This window comes from Sceloporus undulatus, chromosome 1, assembly GCF_019175285.1.
Source record: "Sceloporus undulatus isolate JIND9_A2432 ecotype Alabama chromosome 1, SceUnd_v1.1, whole genome shotgun sequence".
NCBI lineage: Eukaryota > Metazoa > Chordata > Lepidosauria > Squamata > Phrynosomatidae > Sceloporus > Sceloporus undulatus.
The window spans coordinates 281,673,332-281,690,645 of record NC_056522.1 but is presented as its reverse complement, the minus strand read 5'-3'; the positions used below and the strand labels follow the sequence as shown (position 1 = coordinate 281,690,645).

Here is a 17,314-nt window from a genome sequence, read left to right as displayed (position 1 = left end):
CCCCCCCCTTCCCAAAATCCTGGCTACGTCCTTGTTTAAACGCTTTATGGGAAGTTGTAGTTAGTCTAGTTTTCATATGTTCCAATAGTTTCTTCCCTGATGTTCTAAGAGTGCGGGGCAGATTGTTTAGAGAGAGGCATTCCCTTAAGTAACTCGGCCCCAGCCATGTAGGGCTTTAAAGGTAATAACCAACACTTTGTATTGTGCCCGGAAGCTGATCGGCAGCCAATGAAGAGATCTTAATATTGGAATAATATGGTCAGATCTTGATGTTCCTGTGACCAATCTGGCTGCAGCGTTTTGGATTAATTGAAGCTTCCGAACTTGGTACAAAATTAGCCCCATGTAGAGCACGTTACAGAAATCAAGATGAGAGATTGCCAGTGTGTATACTACTGCTTCAAGGTCCCTCTGGGCCAGATAGGGACGCAGTTAGTGTATCAACCAAAGTTCTTCTAATCTGGAGCAGTTTCTCTTTTGTGGTGAAATGGACATGGACCTTTGAATTGCACTGTAAAGTACAAAAGAAGATCTGGTAAAAGGTAAAGGCTTCCCCTTTGACATGATTTCTAGTTGTGTCTAACTGTAGGGAGCGGTGCTCATCTCCGTTACTAAGTTGAGAGAGCTAGCATTGTTAAAGATGGCCCTATGTTCATGTGACCAGCATGACTAAGCACCAAAACACACAGAACACTGTTACCTTCCCACCAAAGTGATACCTATTTATCTACTTGCACTTTTACAAGTTTTCGAACTGATAGGTTGGCAGAACCTGGGACTAGTGACGAGCTCATTCCATCTCACAGCACTTGGGTCTCAAACTTGCGATCTGCTGACCTTGCAGTTGTCGGAGTCAGCATGTTAACTGCTAAGCCACCGCATCCCATAAAAGAGATCTGAGTAAAGGTCAAATACATTGCAAGTTTTGGAAAATGGATTCACTATGCAAGCGGATTATTTAATAGCATATTCTGTCTGAGAAGGCAGAAATAATAAATTTATTTGTGTTCTAACTATAAACAAGTATACAGTTTGTACATAATCTTCATTTCATTACTCTCAGTGACTTATAGCAAAAACACCTATGATGAGCTGTGGTAGGTATGCCAATGCTGCCCTTTCCAGGATAGGGTAGCTAAGCTACAGCAGTTGCACTAACAACCTCACCTAAATTATTGTAAGCTACTTACGGTAAATACCTGAAGGGCACCAAAGCCCATCTGATCTTGGAAAGGAAGCAGGGTCAGCTCTAGTTAGTATTTAAACTTCCAATGAATACCAAGTGCTGTAAGCTATATTTCAGAGGAAAGAACTGGCAAAACCACCTCTGAGTATTTTTTTGACTAAGAAGCCTCTCTAAAATGAATGGGGTTACCATAAGTCAACAGACAACTTAGAGGCACGTACACTCACAGACAATATGCTTTATATGGGGTTATTGTTGTGTTTTGTTTGGAAGCTGCAGATGGTGCAGAATGTGTTTTTCTAGGATGCTCAGTTAAGGCCACACATACACATTACACCAGTGCTAAAGCAACTGCGGTGGTTGTCTGTTAACTACTGAGCCAAACTCAGGCTCTTCCAGTTGGCATATAAAGCCCTAAATAGTTTAGGGGTGGGTTACCTTGTAGATCCTCTTCCCTGCTATGGACTGGATAATGACTTCTGATTGCTCCCCTCCTGCAGCCATCCATGTAGTGAACAGCCCAGAAGTAGAGCCTTCTCCATGGTGACCCACATCACTTCCATGTATTTAAAAGGGGCATGCTTCTGACACCTGTTCAAGATGCATCTCTTCATACACTGATGCCGATGCTTAGTTTAAAAATTATGTACCAAGTCTCTAATTTTAAATGTTTACTTGATCTTTTTTAAATTTATCATTTAATATTTTATATTTTAGTGTTTGCTTTTTGATATATTTTACTTATAGCCTAAAACCTATTATAAGTCCCTAAAGAGCCAACACGGTATAGCTGTTGGAGTGTTGAACTAGAAGACCAGGGTCTGAATCCCTGTTCTGCAATGGAAACCCACTAGGTGACCTTGGCCAAGTCTCACTCTCTCAGCCTCAGAGCAAGGCAAAGGTAAACCTTCTCTGAACAAATCTTGCTAAGAAAACCCCATGATTGGTTGTCCTTAGGTTTGCCATAAGCCAGAAATAATTTGAAAACACACAACTAGAGTAGAACCACTGAAACAGTGGGATTTATAGCTGACTTTCTATTGGTGGAATCAGAGGTTTGAGATATCATTAGATATAATATAGATGTGGTATAGACATTGATTTAGTTGCAGTAGCAGTATTAATATATATCTTTTTTGCAATACAGAACAACATTTCCCCTTCTGAGGTGGTTCAGTGGTCCAATCACAGAGTGATGGAATGGCTCAGATCAGTAGATCTGGCAGAATATGCACCAAACCTTCGAGGAAGTGGAGTTCATGGTGGTCTCATTGTAAGAAACTATGTCTTAAATTTTTCTTCTTTCTAATTAAATGTTTTAATTTTAATAAAATTAACAATTAACTAAAATGCATTTTCAAATGTTTCAGTTCACTAAGGGGAAAGAAAATCCTATTTGATATGACGGGAAATGTGTTTATTGATCAATTTGGATATTTTATGAAAAGGAAATTGTCAGTGTTAAATGACTGAAGAAATAAGGTAGTGCTGGCATTTAATATCTGGTTTTACAATGATGAAATTGGAGAACGGAAATTGTTTTCAAAATGGAAATTGATAAACTGTCAACTCAGTTTCTTAATGTGTGTTTGCTGTACCAAAGAAAACAAAATATCTGCCAACATGGAACACCTTTAACAAGGTCTTAAGTCTGCAGTGGTTTAGAATCAAAACAAACAGTTAATGCAGTGGTGCCTTTGATAACAGTTCTAGGAAGTCTGTTTTGAAACTGAAGCTTCTTGTTTTGAGAAAGTCGCAAGGGCACAGTCCCATCCTACATGGTGGGGAGGGGATTGTCAAAAAGGTCATAAATATGTGTACACATATTTATGAGCTTTTTAATTAACTGGTTCAGAGAGCTTGTGTCTCTTCAGATGTATGCACCTGGAATGTAAAGAATATTTGAAAGATTCTTAACTCATCTTGACATTTCACAAAGTTTTGCATGTTTTTCAGTATTTTGGGAGACTTTTTTTTTTTTTTTGCAAAAGTTTTACATAAAGAAACCTTTTGCAAAAAATGGGCCAGAAATTTACTTGGGGACTTGAGTCTTCATAAATGGATTTACATCTTTTGGAAATAGAATTGAGCAGTTTTGCACATCACGGGGTGCTGTTATTATGTAGGGAATCCAGCAAAGTGATGGTATGTGGTTGTGTTTCCAACAGATCCTTGAACCTCGTTTTAATGGTGATACACTGGCAATGCTTCTCAACATTCCTCCTCAAAAGACACTACTAAGACGCCACTTAACCACTAACTTCAATGTACTCATTGGACAAGAAGCACAGCAAGAAAAAAGGGAAATAGTGGAATCTACAGTTTATACGCCTCTGACTACCACTGCTAAAGTCCGGGTAGGCTATACAGAGATAATGGATGCATTCAGAAACATGATGCGGTCCTGGTTTATACAGGGGTACCCCGGGTTACGAAATTAATTCGTTCCGCCGCCGCTTTCGTAACCCGAAAATCTTCGTAAGGCGAAAAAGCCATAGGCGCTAATGGGGAAAAGCCGCAATTTCGTGCGATATAGCGCCGAAAAGCACCAAAAAAATTTTCGTAACCCGAAATAACCTTCGTAACCCGGAACAGTTTTTTTAAATGGATTTTTTTCGTAACCCGGAAATTTCGTAAGGCGGCGCATTCGTATCCCGGGGTACCACTGTACTTTAAAAATAAACTTCAAAAGTATTTTATTTTGTTTTAACCTCTCACTTAAGTGCTGGATTACTCAGAAATCCAGACTGTCTGTCTGTCTATCTATCTATCTATCTATCCATCTATCTATCTATGGCGGGGTACAGACCGCTTGCTGCGGTCCGCCGCCGCCATTTGCTCCGCGCGGGAGCCGCAGCAGCCAAACCGCGCGGCTCCCGCGCGGAGCAAAAAAGAAGCTCAATTTCGGAGCTTCTTTTTGCGGCGCCTCCATGACGTCGCGAGGCGCCTGGCACGGACTCGCGACGTCATAGGCGCCGCGACACGTCTGGACGCTGTGCGTCCAGTACGTAAAGATGGCGGCGCCCATGTAGAAGGGGCGCCGCCATCTTGTACGTATACAATACGTACTAGGGTTAGGGGGGTGCGGAAGCACCGCCCCTTCCTAACCCTAGTACGTATTATATACGTACTAAATGGCGGTGTGTATCCCGCCTATGACATAAATCTCTCTTGATAACTGCAGTGACTTATCCTGAAAAATTCTGGGAAATCTGACTAATGGAAGGTGGTGCAATTTAAGCTACCCAAGTGAGAGGGAATGGCTTGTAACTGCCAAGTCATTTGAAATCTGGTGTACAGCTACAGATGAAAGAGAAGGGCATAACCCGAAGCCTGCATGATACTCGTTAGATCCAACTTCTTGATTGCCAGCAAGGAATGTTCCCTGACCGGAGTTCTCCTGAGAATGCTCCCACTAGCAGAAAGCATGGAAACCCTCTCTGTAGACAACTGTGCTGGAGGGCCCCCATCCTCTGGAGCAGATGGATAGCACTGAAAGGAGAGGGAGGAACTGATACGAATTACAGCCTCTTCCACCATTCCATTCCCCCATGAATTCCTTCACGTGATCAAAAGCTTTCTGTAGACAAAAAAAGCCCTTCCGGACACAGGAAGCAGATTCTGAATCTGGTTGGAATCCTGCTGGTGTAATTTGTTCTTTTTTGGCCATTGCTCAATTGTTGTGCTCAGCTCACCATTACACACAGTTCACATATATACCTGTTGCACTGAAAATGAACACGCTAACCAGGTTCATAACTGTTACACACTGTTTTCAATTTGTTACTCAGTGCTGTAGAAATGCAATTTGCTGAATTCATGCAATTAAGGCTGCAGTCATGTGCACGCTTACCTGGGAATAATAATAATAATAATAATAATAATAATAATAATAATAATAATAATAATAATAATTTGTTTTATTTATATACCGCTATTCCAAAGATCATAGTGGTGAACAGCAAGTAAGCTAATTAGCCCCCAACAGTCTGGGTACTCATTTTAGCGACCTCGGAAGGATGCAAGCCTGAGTCGAGCTTGGGCCCTTTTATTGGTCTTGAACTCGCAACCTTGTGGTTTCGAGTGAATGGCTGCAGTACAGGCATTTAACCACTGCGCCACCAGGGCTCCAATGACCACCATTTCTTCATAGTGATCTCTGTGAATCTCACAAATGGATTATCCTGCACCTGTGCAGGACAACTGATTTGTGTGAATTCACAGATGATCATTCAAAGAACTATAGTTACAGGAAGTGACCTGTCCTTACACCACAGGCCTTATTTCTGAGTAGGCATATATAGAAATATAATATCTCATTGGATTTGTCTGTTGAAAGGTTAGGAAAGGTTAGAGGTAGCGTTGATCAAGGCCCTTAAAGGCTGCACATTTGCTCAGTGACTATTCCAATTTTTCTAAAAAAGCAGAGACTTGCTCTTTTGTTGAATTTTTCAAGTTGCAACAAGAAAAAGTGGGTTTCATGTGAAGTTTTTGATGCAACAGTGTGGTTCAATAAATAAAAGAAAAAGCACAGATCTTCTTAAATCTGTCTGTTTCCCCCAACATAAGAACTTCTTAATGGCAGTAAACCTGGATGAGAAAATCCAGTGATGAAGAATTCTTTATAACTTCTAGAGCCCCATTTAACAATAACAATAGTTGTTGTTGTTAGCATGCTGCAGACATAGTCTGTGATTGAAATTGATTTGTACAAGGAGATGATAGCAAGTTATGCTAAAGAGTTTTATTCTAAATGTTTAGATTAGCCCCACAGTCTTTCCCTCTGCCCAAATTTATTAGAATAAATTTACTAATGAAGGTAAAATCCTCCCTCTGCTTTTTGATAAATTAGTTCAATTTCCCCCAGGAAATTGTAATCAATATAAAGTATAGCAAAATCCATGCTTATTACTACTGTGAAATATGTGAAAGGTAACTTACTGCTTTGAAAGCACAAGTGAGTACTAGTAATGGTTTTATTATTGTTGCTCTGTGATGTGCTTCTCTGAAGCATTTTTTTGTTCTCTCCTCCCCACCCATTCCCCCATTAGCCAAAGAAACTTGGATTTTCACATTTTGGAAACTTAAGAAAAAAGAAGTTTGATGAATCAACAGATTACATTTGTCCTATGGATACATATATAAGTACAACCAATGGCACTCAGAAGATCTACAGTGCTTACAAAGTGCACAGTGCCCTCCCTGACAAAGAATTAAACAAACTGGATCAGGTGGGCCAGGCGGACTGACGTCACTCACCTCTCATCCTCTTCATGCATCCCAAAGCTTTGAAATAATCTTTTGTTACAATTTAACTAAACATACATACTGCATCTGCATGGATTTAATGATTGTTTGAAGATGAGGCCTGAAAAGTTTTATACTTAAAACATCAAAGGAATGTTTCCTTCTGCAACTATTATGCCATCCTACTTTTCAAGCCCTTTTTCAGGAATATAAAAAGCTTTACACAACAGTTGGTAGTTGAACGTCAAGGCAGCCAAAAGCCCCAATCTAGCAGGAGTCCTCTATGTGCACTTCTGTTGTAGGACTATGTTTTTATATTCAACAGATGCCACCCAGAGATATTTTTAACTTTTTATATTAATTTTTAATATAAATAGTTGTAAAGATATGTCTGTTTTATTCTGAGCAGTACAACTGGTTTGTATATTCTTAATAAGACATGTTGTTTCAACTGTGCAGTGTCTGCACCATTTTGAATGTATATGACATGTAATTAAAAGAGTTAAGCATAATAATACATCTTTAAAAATGGAAATGCAACTTTATCAGCAAGACAATAAAAGTCATACCTTGGGATAAATGTCCAACTTCTTACATTGTGATTATTTTCTTTGTGGTGGAATTAAAACACTGTGGAGTTTGAAGAGATTCTCTAAATTGCCATCCTAACCATAGCAAGTGGAGAAGAATGTGTAAAGCAATTTTTTTAAAACCTGAAAAATGGAGCAGTAGGAGCTTGTAAGCTTTCTGCAAGATAGAAGAGCCTGATGGACCTTCTATGGATTCTGGTTTCCATGTGAGAAACTGAATCAGAAAAATTGTGGTAAATTGAAGAAACTAATTGCATAATTTTAATTTTTTCATATGCATGAGCCATTCCATCTAACACATTTCATTTCTCTGTCATTTAAAATGTAATTTGCCTTTTGTTTTATCTAATGTAAGCAATTTGATGACCATTATGCATTTGGAATACAATCCTAGGCAACCATGGAGCAGGTGGGTAAGAGATGTACACACAGAACTTTTTACAAATGTTTATTTGGAAGTTATTTAAGGTCTTTTAACCAGACAAAGCTCCTGATGTAACCTGCAATTAAAATGATAGGGCTAGAAAGGAACTCTTTGTAACATTGCCACAGCCCCATTTTACTACAGCTGCTCCTATCATAGTCTGGATAATGGTTAGTTTTGTTACAAACTGGCTTTGCATAAAAGCAAAGTGCTTGTCTCAGGATCGGATTCCCTATGAGCCACCAAATCAAATCACTTTAGATAGATTTGTGGAGGCTATGACTATCAGTGGCTTCTGATCATGGTGGCTATGTGCCTTTCAATTAGCATAGAGGGCTGTTGCCCTGATCACCTGCTTGGCCACTGTAGTAAACAAACAAGTTGCACTGAGCCTGTGCAACTCTGACCTACTCCACGTCTGTCTCCATGGGACTTCTAAGACCATGGTACATTCTGTAAAGAGCACTATGTCTAGTAGTTCAAGACACTGTCATCTTATAAAAACAGAGGTGGAGAAAGTGCAGCCCATGTGGCCCTTAGGCTTTTTTTTCCCTTCAGGATAGTGGTTCTCAAATGGTGGGGCAGGACCCTCAAGAGGGCAAGACTTGGAGGCCCTGATTCCCCCTCCTTCTCTGCTTCCCAAACCTTTTCTGTCTTGGAGGAAAAGAGAAAGGCAAGCAGGTGCTTGGGGCTTCATAATCTTATAAAATGTTAAAATATGAATATACATGGATGAATTAACAAAAATACACACTAAACAAACAAAATATTTTGATTCATATACTATGTTATGTGTGAGTGGGGGGGGGTTGATATCCAGATGTAGATGTAAAGGGAGTGACAAAGGTAAAAAGTCTGAGACCACTGCTCTAGAATAAACAATTACCCTAATGAATTGTTCTCCTGGGGGGGGGGGGCATGGGAATATTTCACCATGTTTTTGGCTCTGTAGGCCATTTTAGGCCTGGGAAAGGTGGTTGTTGTTTTTAAAGTTACTCCATTTACTTCCTGTTGTTAAAAGGGCCTTCTGGATCTAAAATGGCCCAGGGGACAAAAACCATGGCAAACACAACGCCTTATATTTGTTGTTAACTGCCCTCGGGTTGACTTTGACTCATGGCAACCTTGTGGATGAGACATCTCCAAACTACCATCCTCAGCTGCTCTTCTTATGCCCATGGCCTCCTTGATTGAGTCTAACCATCTTTCTTTCCTTCTACTAGCCTCTGCCTTTCCCAACATCATTGTCTTTTCTAATGAGCCATACCTTCCCATGATGTGGCCAAAGTACAACACCTCAATTTAGTTATCCTGGCTTCCAGAGAACATTCAGGCTTGATCTGTTCTAGGGCCCAATTTTTTGTCTTTTTGGCTGTCCACGTATCCTTAGCACTGTTCTTCAGCAACACATCCCAAATAATTATTTTCTTTCTGTTCACTTTCTTCACTGTCCAGCTCTCTCATCCATATGTGATGGGAAAAACAATGGCTCATTGTAGTGTTCACAGTTATATCTTTGTACTTTAAAAACTTATCTAGTTCTTTCATTGCTGTCCTTCCCATTCCTAATTGTCTTCTGATTTCTTAACTGCAGTTTCCACTCTTGACAATATTTGATCCAAGATTTTGGAACTCTTTTGACTATTTCAATTTTTTTCTTTTCTAGGATATCTTCTTCAACAATTCCTCCAGGTCCTTATTGGGTTTTGCTAGTAGTAATGTGTCATCTGCATATCCTAGGTTGTTAATGTTCCTCCCCCCAATTTTTACTCCTCCTGTCTCTGAATCTAAGCCTGCTGTGCATATGATGCTATACAGATTGAACAAGCAGGGTGATACAATGCAGCTTTGCCTGGACACCTTTGCCAGTTGGGGACCATTCTGTTTCTCCGTATTCTGTTCTAATGGCAGCCACTTGTCCTGAGTACAGGTTACACATCAGGACCACCAGGCAGTCCCTTTCCTCTAAGAGCGAGTTATAGCTTTCTATGATCTATGCAGTTGAAGGCTTCGCTGTAGTCAATAAAGCACATGCATTTTCTTCTGGATTCCTTAGTGCCTGTTTCTCTGGGATGTCTTGTTCCATATATGGTAGGAGTCTTGGCTTGAGCATGACCTTACTTGCAGAGGAAATTAAAGCAATGGATACTGCAATCTTCTGTGCTTCCTTTTTTGTCCATGCATATTGATCGCTTCCAATTGGTGAGCCCCTGCTTTGTTTTTGATAATTAAAACTATACAGTACTTTAATCTGTGTCTGTGGATTGTAACAGTTCTATTGTTATGTTGTCTGCTCCTGGTGATTTATTTTTCCCAATTACTTTGAGTGCAGCTTTCACTGCACTCTCCAAAATCTGAGGTTCATCCTTGCAAGTTTCTTCTTCCCATGTGTCATTCAACCTTTCACATTTTTTGTGTAGCTCTTCTGTGTATAGTCCCCCCTATGCTACTTAAGGGCATTTTGAGGGCAAGAAAATTATTTGAATTTTTTTGGCAACATGGTGCAACCTCCAAGGTCTCATTGAGGTTTAATGCTACCCCCTACCGCCCAGAGCTGCCCACCCCTGCCTTAAAGCTAATCTGTTGTCTTTCACATACCCTGCCTGGTGGGGAGTGCACCTTCCCACGTTCTGCTAATCTATTGCATGGCTATCAACACCTGCTTTTAGGCTTTGCCAGTTACACATAGATTATGAGGTTCACCTCTTTCAAGTGCCCTCACCACTGAGTAGGTAGAAATAGCCACTCTGAAATAGAAAAATACACAATGGGGCCAGCCTGCCCCCCTAAATAGGTGCAGCAATTGAGGATAGCTGGGTATGGGAATGCACACATGGCTAGAGAAAGTCACTTCTGGATTGGATCCCTAGACCCAGCAAGCCAAACCTGAAACCTGCAGTTCATGCCAAGTAAATCATGTCAGGATCTGGCCCACTAACTCACCACCCATTATTATTGATGACAGCCTTCTGGTGTTTGGTGTAGGTAAGCATTTTTATAACTAGGGTCACCATAACTAGTATATACCTTCAAGGCATAGTACCAAGATTTGTTTCTAGATTCCTAATTTGGCTGTGTCAAATAGGTAGAGGACCATAGGACCCACCCTTAAAGCAGGACTAAGTCAGATTCTAAGTATGGAAGAGCCTAGACACTGGGGCAGTACTGGGTGCAGAACTGGTAAGTGTATGATGTTGCCTTGGGTTCAATGGTAGCCAACCAAGGTTCCTCCCTTAGGCTTATACCTGCCTTTCCCCTGCCCCCTTGGACCTCAATCCTCACTGTAGCTGCTGTGGCTGATGGGAGTCTGCTCCCCCGTTGTTCAGAAAAGTGCTCAGGTTCCCACCCCCTCATGACAGCAATTTCCAAAACAGTCTTTGTAGCAATCCCCTCACATAATCACTTGCTTAGGAGGATGAGAACAACCAATTAGCCTCTTCTTTGAATATCAGCCAGAAGTGTGATGCTGCAGCAAGGAAGGTGAATGCTATTTTAGACTGCATTAACAGAAAGATAGATTCCAAGTCATTATATATAATATCCCCTTATATTCTACACTGATCAGGTCTCATATACAGCGTTCTCTTCTGGGTGCCTGATTCTAAGAAGTTGCATTAATCAGTGTTTAAAACAGGAGTAGGCAACCTTTTTGAGCCAGGGGCCGGGTTGCTGTCCCTCAGGTGACTGGGGGGCCGAAGCCAGGGGGTGGAGCTTCCACCCTCCGGGGGTGGGGCCGCGTGCCGGGGATGGAGCTTCCACCTTCCAGGGTCATCGGGCCTCCCAGAGGCCTCCTGCTGCCGCCAGGGCCCTGGACGGCTCCCAGAGGCCCGCTGCCACTGTCAGAGCCCTGTTCGAGGGCTCCTGCGGCCGCAGTGGGCCTCCTAGAGGCCGCCGCCGGACCTTTTCTGTGGTCGCACGAGACTTCACCTCTAGGCCACCGCCATTTTTCTCCCAAAATGGCGGTGAAGTCTCGCACGACCTCGCCGCCATTTTGGGAGGGGAAATGGCGGCGCCCGGAGCGGCGAAAAGTCGCAATTGGCGGCGGCACCGGCAGCCAGGGGCCGGCCAAAAGGCCTCTGCAGGCCGCATCCAGCCCGCAGGCCGGAGGTTGCCGACCCCTGGTTTAAAACAACAATGGGGAATACTGGATCAAGTTATATTTCAGTTTATTATTTTGTTGTTGTATTTTCAGCATATAAGTTTTGATTACACTGAAAGCTAGATACATTTTCCATTAGGGTTTGGGTTGCTGGCAAGGGAGGAAAAGATGCACCAGGTCAGCTTGAATTTGCAGATGTAAAGATGGTTGTTAACGTGAGGAGTCTGCTTGAGTGGAAAAGATTCCCTTGCCTCAACCATAGAGAAAGCTGGATGCACAGAAGGGAGACAGGGACCAAGAAGAAAATAAATTCATTCAGTTCTTTATCTTCAATGCAACTGCTGTGGGAGGAGGAACTAAATGAACTATTTGCATCACTAAATAACAAATCTGGATGATCAAGTATGTAGACATGTGTTTCAAATGAAGGCATTCTGAGTACAGTACTGAGACACTGAACTCAGGACATGTCTACATTCCTTCATATGTTCAAAGCATGAACAACTGTTTTTTTTACTCATTAACCCAGCATGCCAGATACCAGAATCTGCACATATATGCATGTTGAAATATTGCTGATTACTGAAAAATATCTTTGTTCCGTTCTAAGAAACAAACATAGAAATGTATACAAATTATTTATATGGCAAGTACTTTGGCTTAGTTTTGTAAAACCCCATATTATTGCACAATGAACTAACTCAATCATTTTTTTCTGCTAATATACTACATGTTCAATGGAAAAAGTTCCAGTATCCTGTACGTCAGGCTAAGAGAAATATTTCATGCCCTAAAAAGCCAACATTAACGTTTTTTCTGTAGATATGTCTCATATGCAGAATAATTCAGAAGATACTTTATTATGCATGCACTGTTTGAATAAGGTGCAGTAGCAGGTCTTTTGATTTTACATCCTTGCTGAAATGATTTTACAGATGGAACATTCAGAAGGAACAGTAATGCAAATAGGGGAACTTTCTCAAGGAATAAACAACCTCACAGTAAGTATTACTACAAATTTATCCTTTAAATAAACAAATGAGGCTCCATGACTGATAGCAAACCAAGAGAATTTCATGGCATCTTCACCTGTCTGAGATGGGAGTGGGACAGAGAGGTTTATTTTTATCATCGTTTCCCATTCGTCTTTTCTCTCATATTGTAGTCAGACAGTTTATTTTGGTCACCAACCAGTAAATACAATCAGTAAAACAAACAGTAAATTTATAAAATTGATCTCTAACATCAAAGCTTATTGGCTACCATTTGAGGACACAATTTACACATTATGTAACAAAACTTTGCCACTTTTAATAAAATGGTTTTGTTTTGATGGTTCAGCAAATAATGTAAATAAAAATCATCAGAGTGAAGTCAATAAAAGGAAATTAACTATGCTACTCTAAGGCCTGTGTAGTGTTAAAACAGGCCTCCAACAATGCAGTTTAGGGCATTTTAAACTAGGATCTTGTGGATTCATTATCTCTCCTGAGATGTTCCTGAAAATTTTGGAATCTCGCAGATGGAATAAACCCAACGCGCAAGATCTCCATCCACCATTTTCTTCCTCTGCCTGTGGACAGGGAGGAAGACAATATCGAAGGATTCTTCCTGGAAGCATATGCTTACTCCCCAAAAAACCTAGATCTAAACCATGAAACTCCTGTTTAACATACTGTGTGGGTTATATTCTTAAGGATGAAATAAAAAGCACAAATTTGTGTAAAGTTGGAATAAAAATATTACTTTTTCATAAAGTGCATATACAATGAAATTTTCAGCTGTACACTCCTCCCTCCCCGTTTACAGACTTGAAGTCTGCGGTCTCACTACTTCAGGGACAGCAAGCAGGGAGGGACAAAATGGCACACGCACCCATTTTAACCAATGGGTTTGAGTATTTGCTGTTTTTTCGATTTGCAGGGGGGGGGAGGGTGTCTGAAAGGGATCCCCCGGGAATTGGGAAGGATGACTGTATTGTGAAGTGATACTCAAGGTTACATTCATACAAATTGCAGAATTAATGAAATGCAGGAAGTCCATTTCAGGAAAGAATACTGAAGAGACTTTCAGCTTGCAGCTCATGTTGCTGCAGTTGATATTAATCAGTGCTGTCTTCATTTGTGTCCCACTGACCTGACATTCAAAAGGAAGATCAGGGCCTCTGAAAGATGCGTTCAATATCTGATTGGAGGCTGCCCATAGAATCATAGAATCATAGAGTTGGAAGAGACCACAAGGGCCATCCAGTCTAACCCCCTGCCATGCAGGAAATCTAAATCAAAGCATCCACAAAAGATATTTGAAGACCTGTAAGGAAGGAGACTCCACCTAAAAGGTCATTAATTGTTTTATACATTAATATATTTATATCCTGACCTATATCCAAAGATCTCAGAATGTTATAAAATCAGAAGTTATGACTTGGTGCCAAAATGACACCAATGTTGGCACAAATCATGCGTCCAAAGGAAGGACATTCCACAACTGGAGTACTACAATAGAGAAGGCCCTCTCCTGTGTCCTGTCACAATGTATCTTCTGTACCAGTCAGACACAGAGTGTCCCTCCAGCAGATCTCAGGCAGGCACACATTGAGATAGGCTCTCCCTCAATTGTCAAGATCCCAAGTTGATTAGGGCTTTAAATGTTATCACCAGTAGCAGAAGCATATTGATACCCAGTGCAATACCTTCAGAAGTGATGTTATACATTTTCTGAATGGTGTTCCAGTGAGCAGTCTAGCTGCTGCAGTTTCCATGTCATCTTCCTGGACATATAAAGTATATTGCTAGTCTAACTTGGAATGTTTAAAGGCAAATGAAGCTGGAGGTCAGATATGGCTACAGCTTGGAAATGTTGGTTTTATGGACTTCACCTTCCAGAATTCCCAGGCAGCATGCTCACTACCTGTTCCCTTGTGTTACAGCATTTGTCCAGCTAGGACCAGTCATTCACATATTTTATACTTGCAAACATAGAAGTCTTATCACTTTTAGTATTCATAGAATTCAATACCATATATTATAAAACCTTTTTACTTATGTTGATAAAATTCATTTTATGTATGAAAATAAACCTGAATGAGCAATTCATAAATTATGCCCATGTAAATTCCCTCTAAATCCATAGTGTATCTGTAGACTATATATACTTTTGGCTTATGTAATTTACTCTGTAATATATTTTTATTTCCAGACTATGTTAAGTCAAGATCAGATGTTCAATGATGATAGATTTTTAACACCGGCTTTAGAGGACTGGAGATGAAGACTCCATGACAACACCACTGCTAATACCTTGGTTGTATTAAGAGATATGGCTAGGGCTGGATGGGTGCTACATTTAACAATTTGTCACTGTCTTTGCCACTGAAATAACTAAGTGCTATTTTTAAAACACCTTCCATTGGGACAAAAATCCTATGATCTAGTAACACATACAGAGAACCTATGCAATATTTTTAGAAATGGGAGAAATTGAGCATGTGTAAATATTATACTTCTACACAGGGTGAGCCACTTATTTGTCAGTGATCCATTTTTTCATATTTTGTACATTTAAGATTTCCTTGTGTTGTAGACTGTTGGAATTGCATTGTTTTCTAAAGTGTTCCTGCTCTAAAAAGGTTGATACAACCGATTCAATTATTTATTGTCAATATGGTATAGCAAAACCTGTTCCTTCTCAAGATAAATGTGCTAATTGTTTGCTTTAGCCCCTGGCCCTAAAGCTACAACAAGCATCCAGAATGTGAAGAGATCATTCCTAACCTTTGTGCAGTCTTCTTAACTCTCACATTCTGAACAGTGTCTGTAGTCTACAATAAGAAAACTTAACTTCCTGCATTTAAAAAATGCTAAGAGCAGAAGAATCTTCTTGTTCCGATTGTTTCAGTAACCATCCTATTTTGTATTTGGATAATCTAGAGCAGGAGTGGAAATGTCATATGCAGTACCCAAATCCCAGGCACCCGTTCCCATGGGCTTCTAAATCAAAACCAGAAAACCACACCTCCAGAAGTTTGGTTTTTTGGAGAAAGGTGGGATACAAATTCAATAAATCATTACATCACCGAACCTCTTGGGGGGGAAAATGGATGTCTAAGCACAAGAAGCAGTCCTTTTAGTCATAGCTTTGTAACTCCTGAAAAGCTACATTTTTAATGTTTACAGATTTTTTTTCTGATAAGAATATCAAACTGAATTTTTCATCCAGCAGAATATCTATATTTCTTTCTCTGGTGCACAAAATTTGGAATTAATTCTGATCAACTAAGTAAGATTACTCTCAAGCCAGGATAGATGGGTACTGGGATAAGAACATTAAATGTTCATACTGGAGGAAATTTTTTTCCTACTACAGAGCATCAACCTACTTTCCACTTTCCACTGATGCTCTCTTAAATTTCACCACTTGGCTGCTTTTGGTCTGAATCCTACTATTAGTTCCAAGCAGAACAGAACTACTGACTCTATAAGAATTACATATGTGTTTACTCACTATGCAATAATTGTTTCAATGAAGTCACGCCTTAGTTTCCTATTTCAAATGGGATTGCCCGAGGCAGAACTTTTTGAAAATTTTCTGAACTGATTTTCATAGCAACTGCAAATCTACATGAAAATTTTGTATCTTCTGTAATATTTGCTGATTTTCTCTTCAGATCTCTAGCCTAGTAATCTAAACATACACAAGGGTACCCTCTGCTGGCGATACAAATGTTTGTTCACATAAAACATTCCAGATATAACTTACTATCTTCTACAAAAAAAACATCTTGAGTTTTCTTTCTACACAGACACTAGTCAACTTTCAGTCAACAAGAATTCATTGTATCCTTGTGTTGGAAAAATAATCTAGCCCATTTTATAGAACTAAGTAACAGGCCTTTCACTGGTTATACAAGAGAAATATGCAGTGGCTGCAAAGACTCTTCAACATTCATCCAGACAAGATACATTTAAAAGTTCAAAACCTTTGGAGATTTCAACCATATATACATTGTTATATAGATTCAGATCTAGAATGTTCTGTACATTGAAAAGCATGTCAAACTCAGATGTACATAATGTTTACAAAGATTAATGTCAGCCATAAGCATGCAGACAGAGATCAACATCTTATTTGAACCCAAAGGATGAGTGGTCATACAGCTAAAAAGCAAAATGTCTGAAGAGGGTATTTCAAGCACAACAGTCAATGGTGGACTTCCATGTTTTTATTAGGAATGGTAGTTTCTGAGTTTCAGTATTAATAAATACAAAAAAAGTTATCCTAAGGCTTGCATGAGAAATGGGGCTCAAATGTATGTGCTTCCTAGAATGTCTTCACTACTGTCTGGATAGCTTGACCATGTTTCATGAAAGTTGCTTAAATTTATAATACTGTCATAGTGTGACGTTGTTGTTGTTATTGTTGTTTCCTCTTATGGTTCTGACCCTAAGGTGAGACTATCACAATGTTTTCTTGGCAAGATTTGTTCCATGAGAGGTTGTCTTTGCCTTCCTCTGACACTGAAGGTTTGGCTTGCCCTAAGTCACCCAGTGGGTTTTCATGGATGACCATGGATTCAACCCCTGGCCTCCAGAATCATAGTCCAACACTCAAACCACTACACCACATTGGTTAATAAATGTCAACTTCAGGAACAAGTCTTTCACCAATTTCACAGTCTTAATCCACTTCTGGTTTTGCCCCTCTGGAGGCTGATGAAGATCCAGTCTTGCAGAAGGTATCTATCAATGGCGGGATACAAACCGCCGCTT

The 17,314-nt window shown here is 40.1% G+C and overlaps 1 protein-coding gene across 1 annotated transcript in view; it reads left to right on the top strand.

Annotated features, from left to right (window-relative positions):
• Window positions 1-16,939, top strand: part of PPFIBP2 (PPFIA binding protein 2) — a 198,400-nt gene extending 181,461 nt beyond the window's left edge. The window contains exons 26-30 of the mRNA XM_042454773.1: window positions 2,334-2,459; window positions 3,355-3,543; window positions 6,238-6,417; window positions 12,482-12,547; window positions 14,745-16,939. Of these exons, the coding sequence (XP_042310707.1) occupies window positions 2,334-2,459; window positions 3,355-3,543; window positions 6,238-6,417; window positions 12,482-12,547; window positions 14,745-14,816 (633 nt within the window). The 3' untranslated portion in view covers window positions 14,817-16,939. The remainder of the gene's footprint in view (window positions 1-2,333; window positions 2,460-3,354; window positions 3,544-6,237; window positions 6,418-12,481; window positions 12,548-14,744) is intronic.
• The last annotated feature ends 375 nt before the right edge of the window (window positions 16,940-17,314 follow it).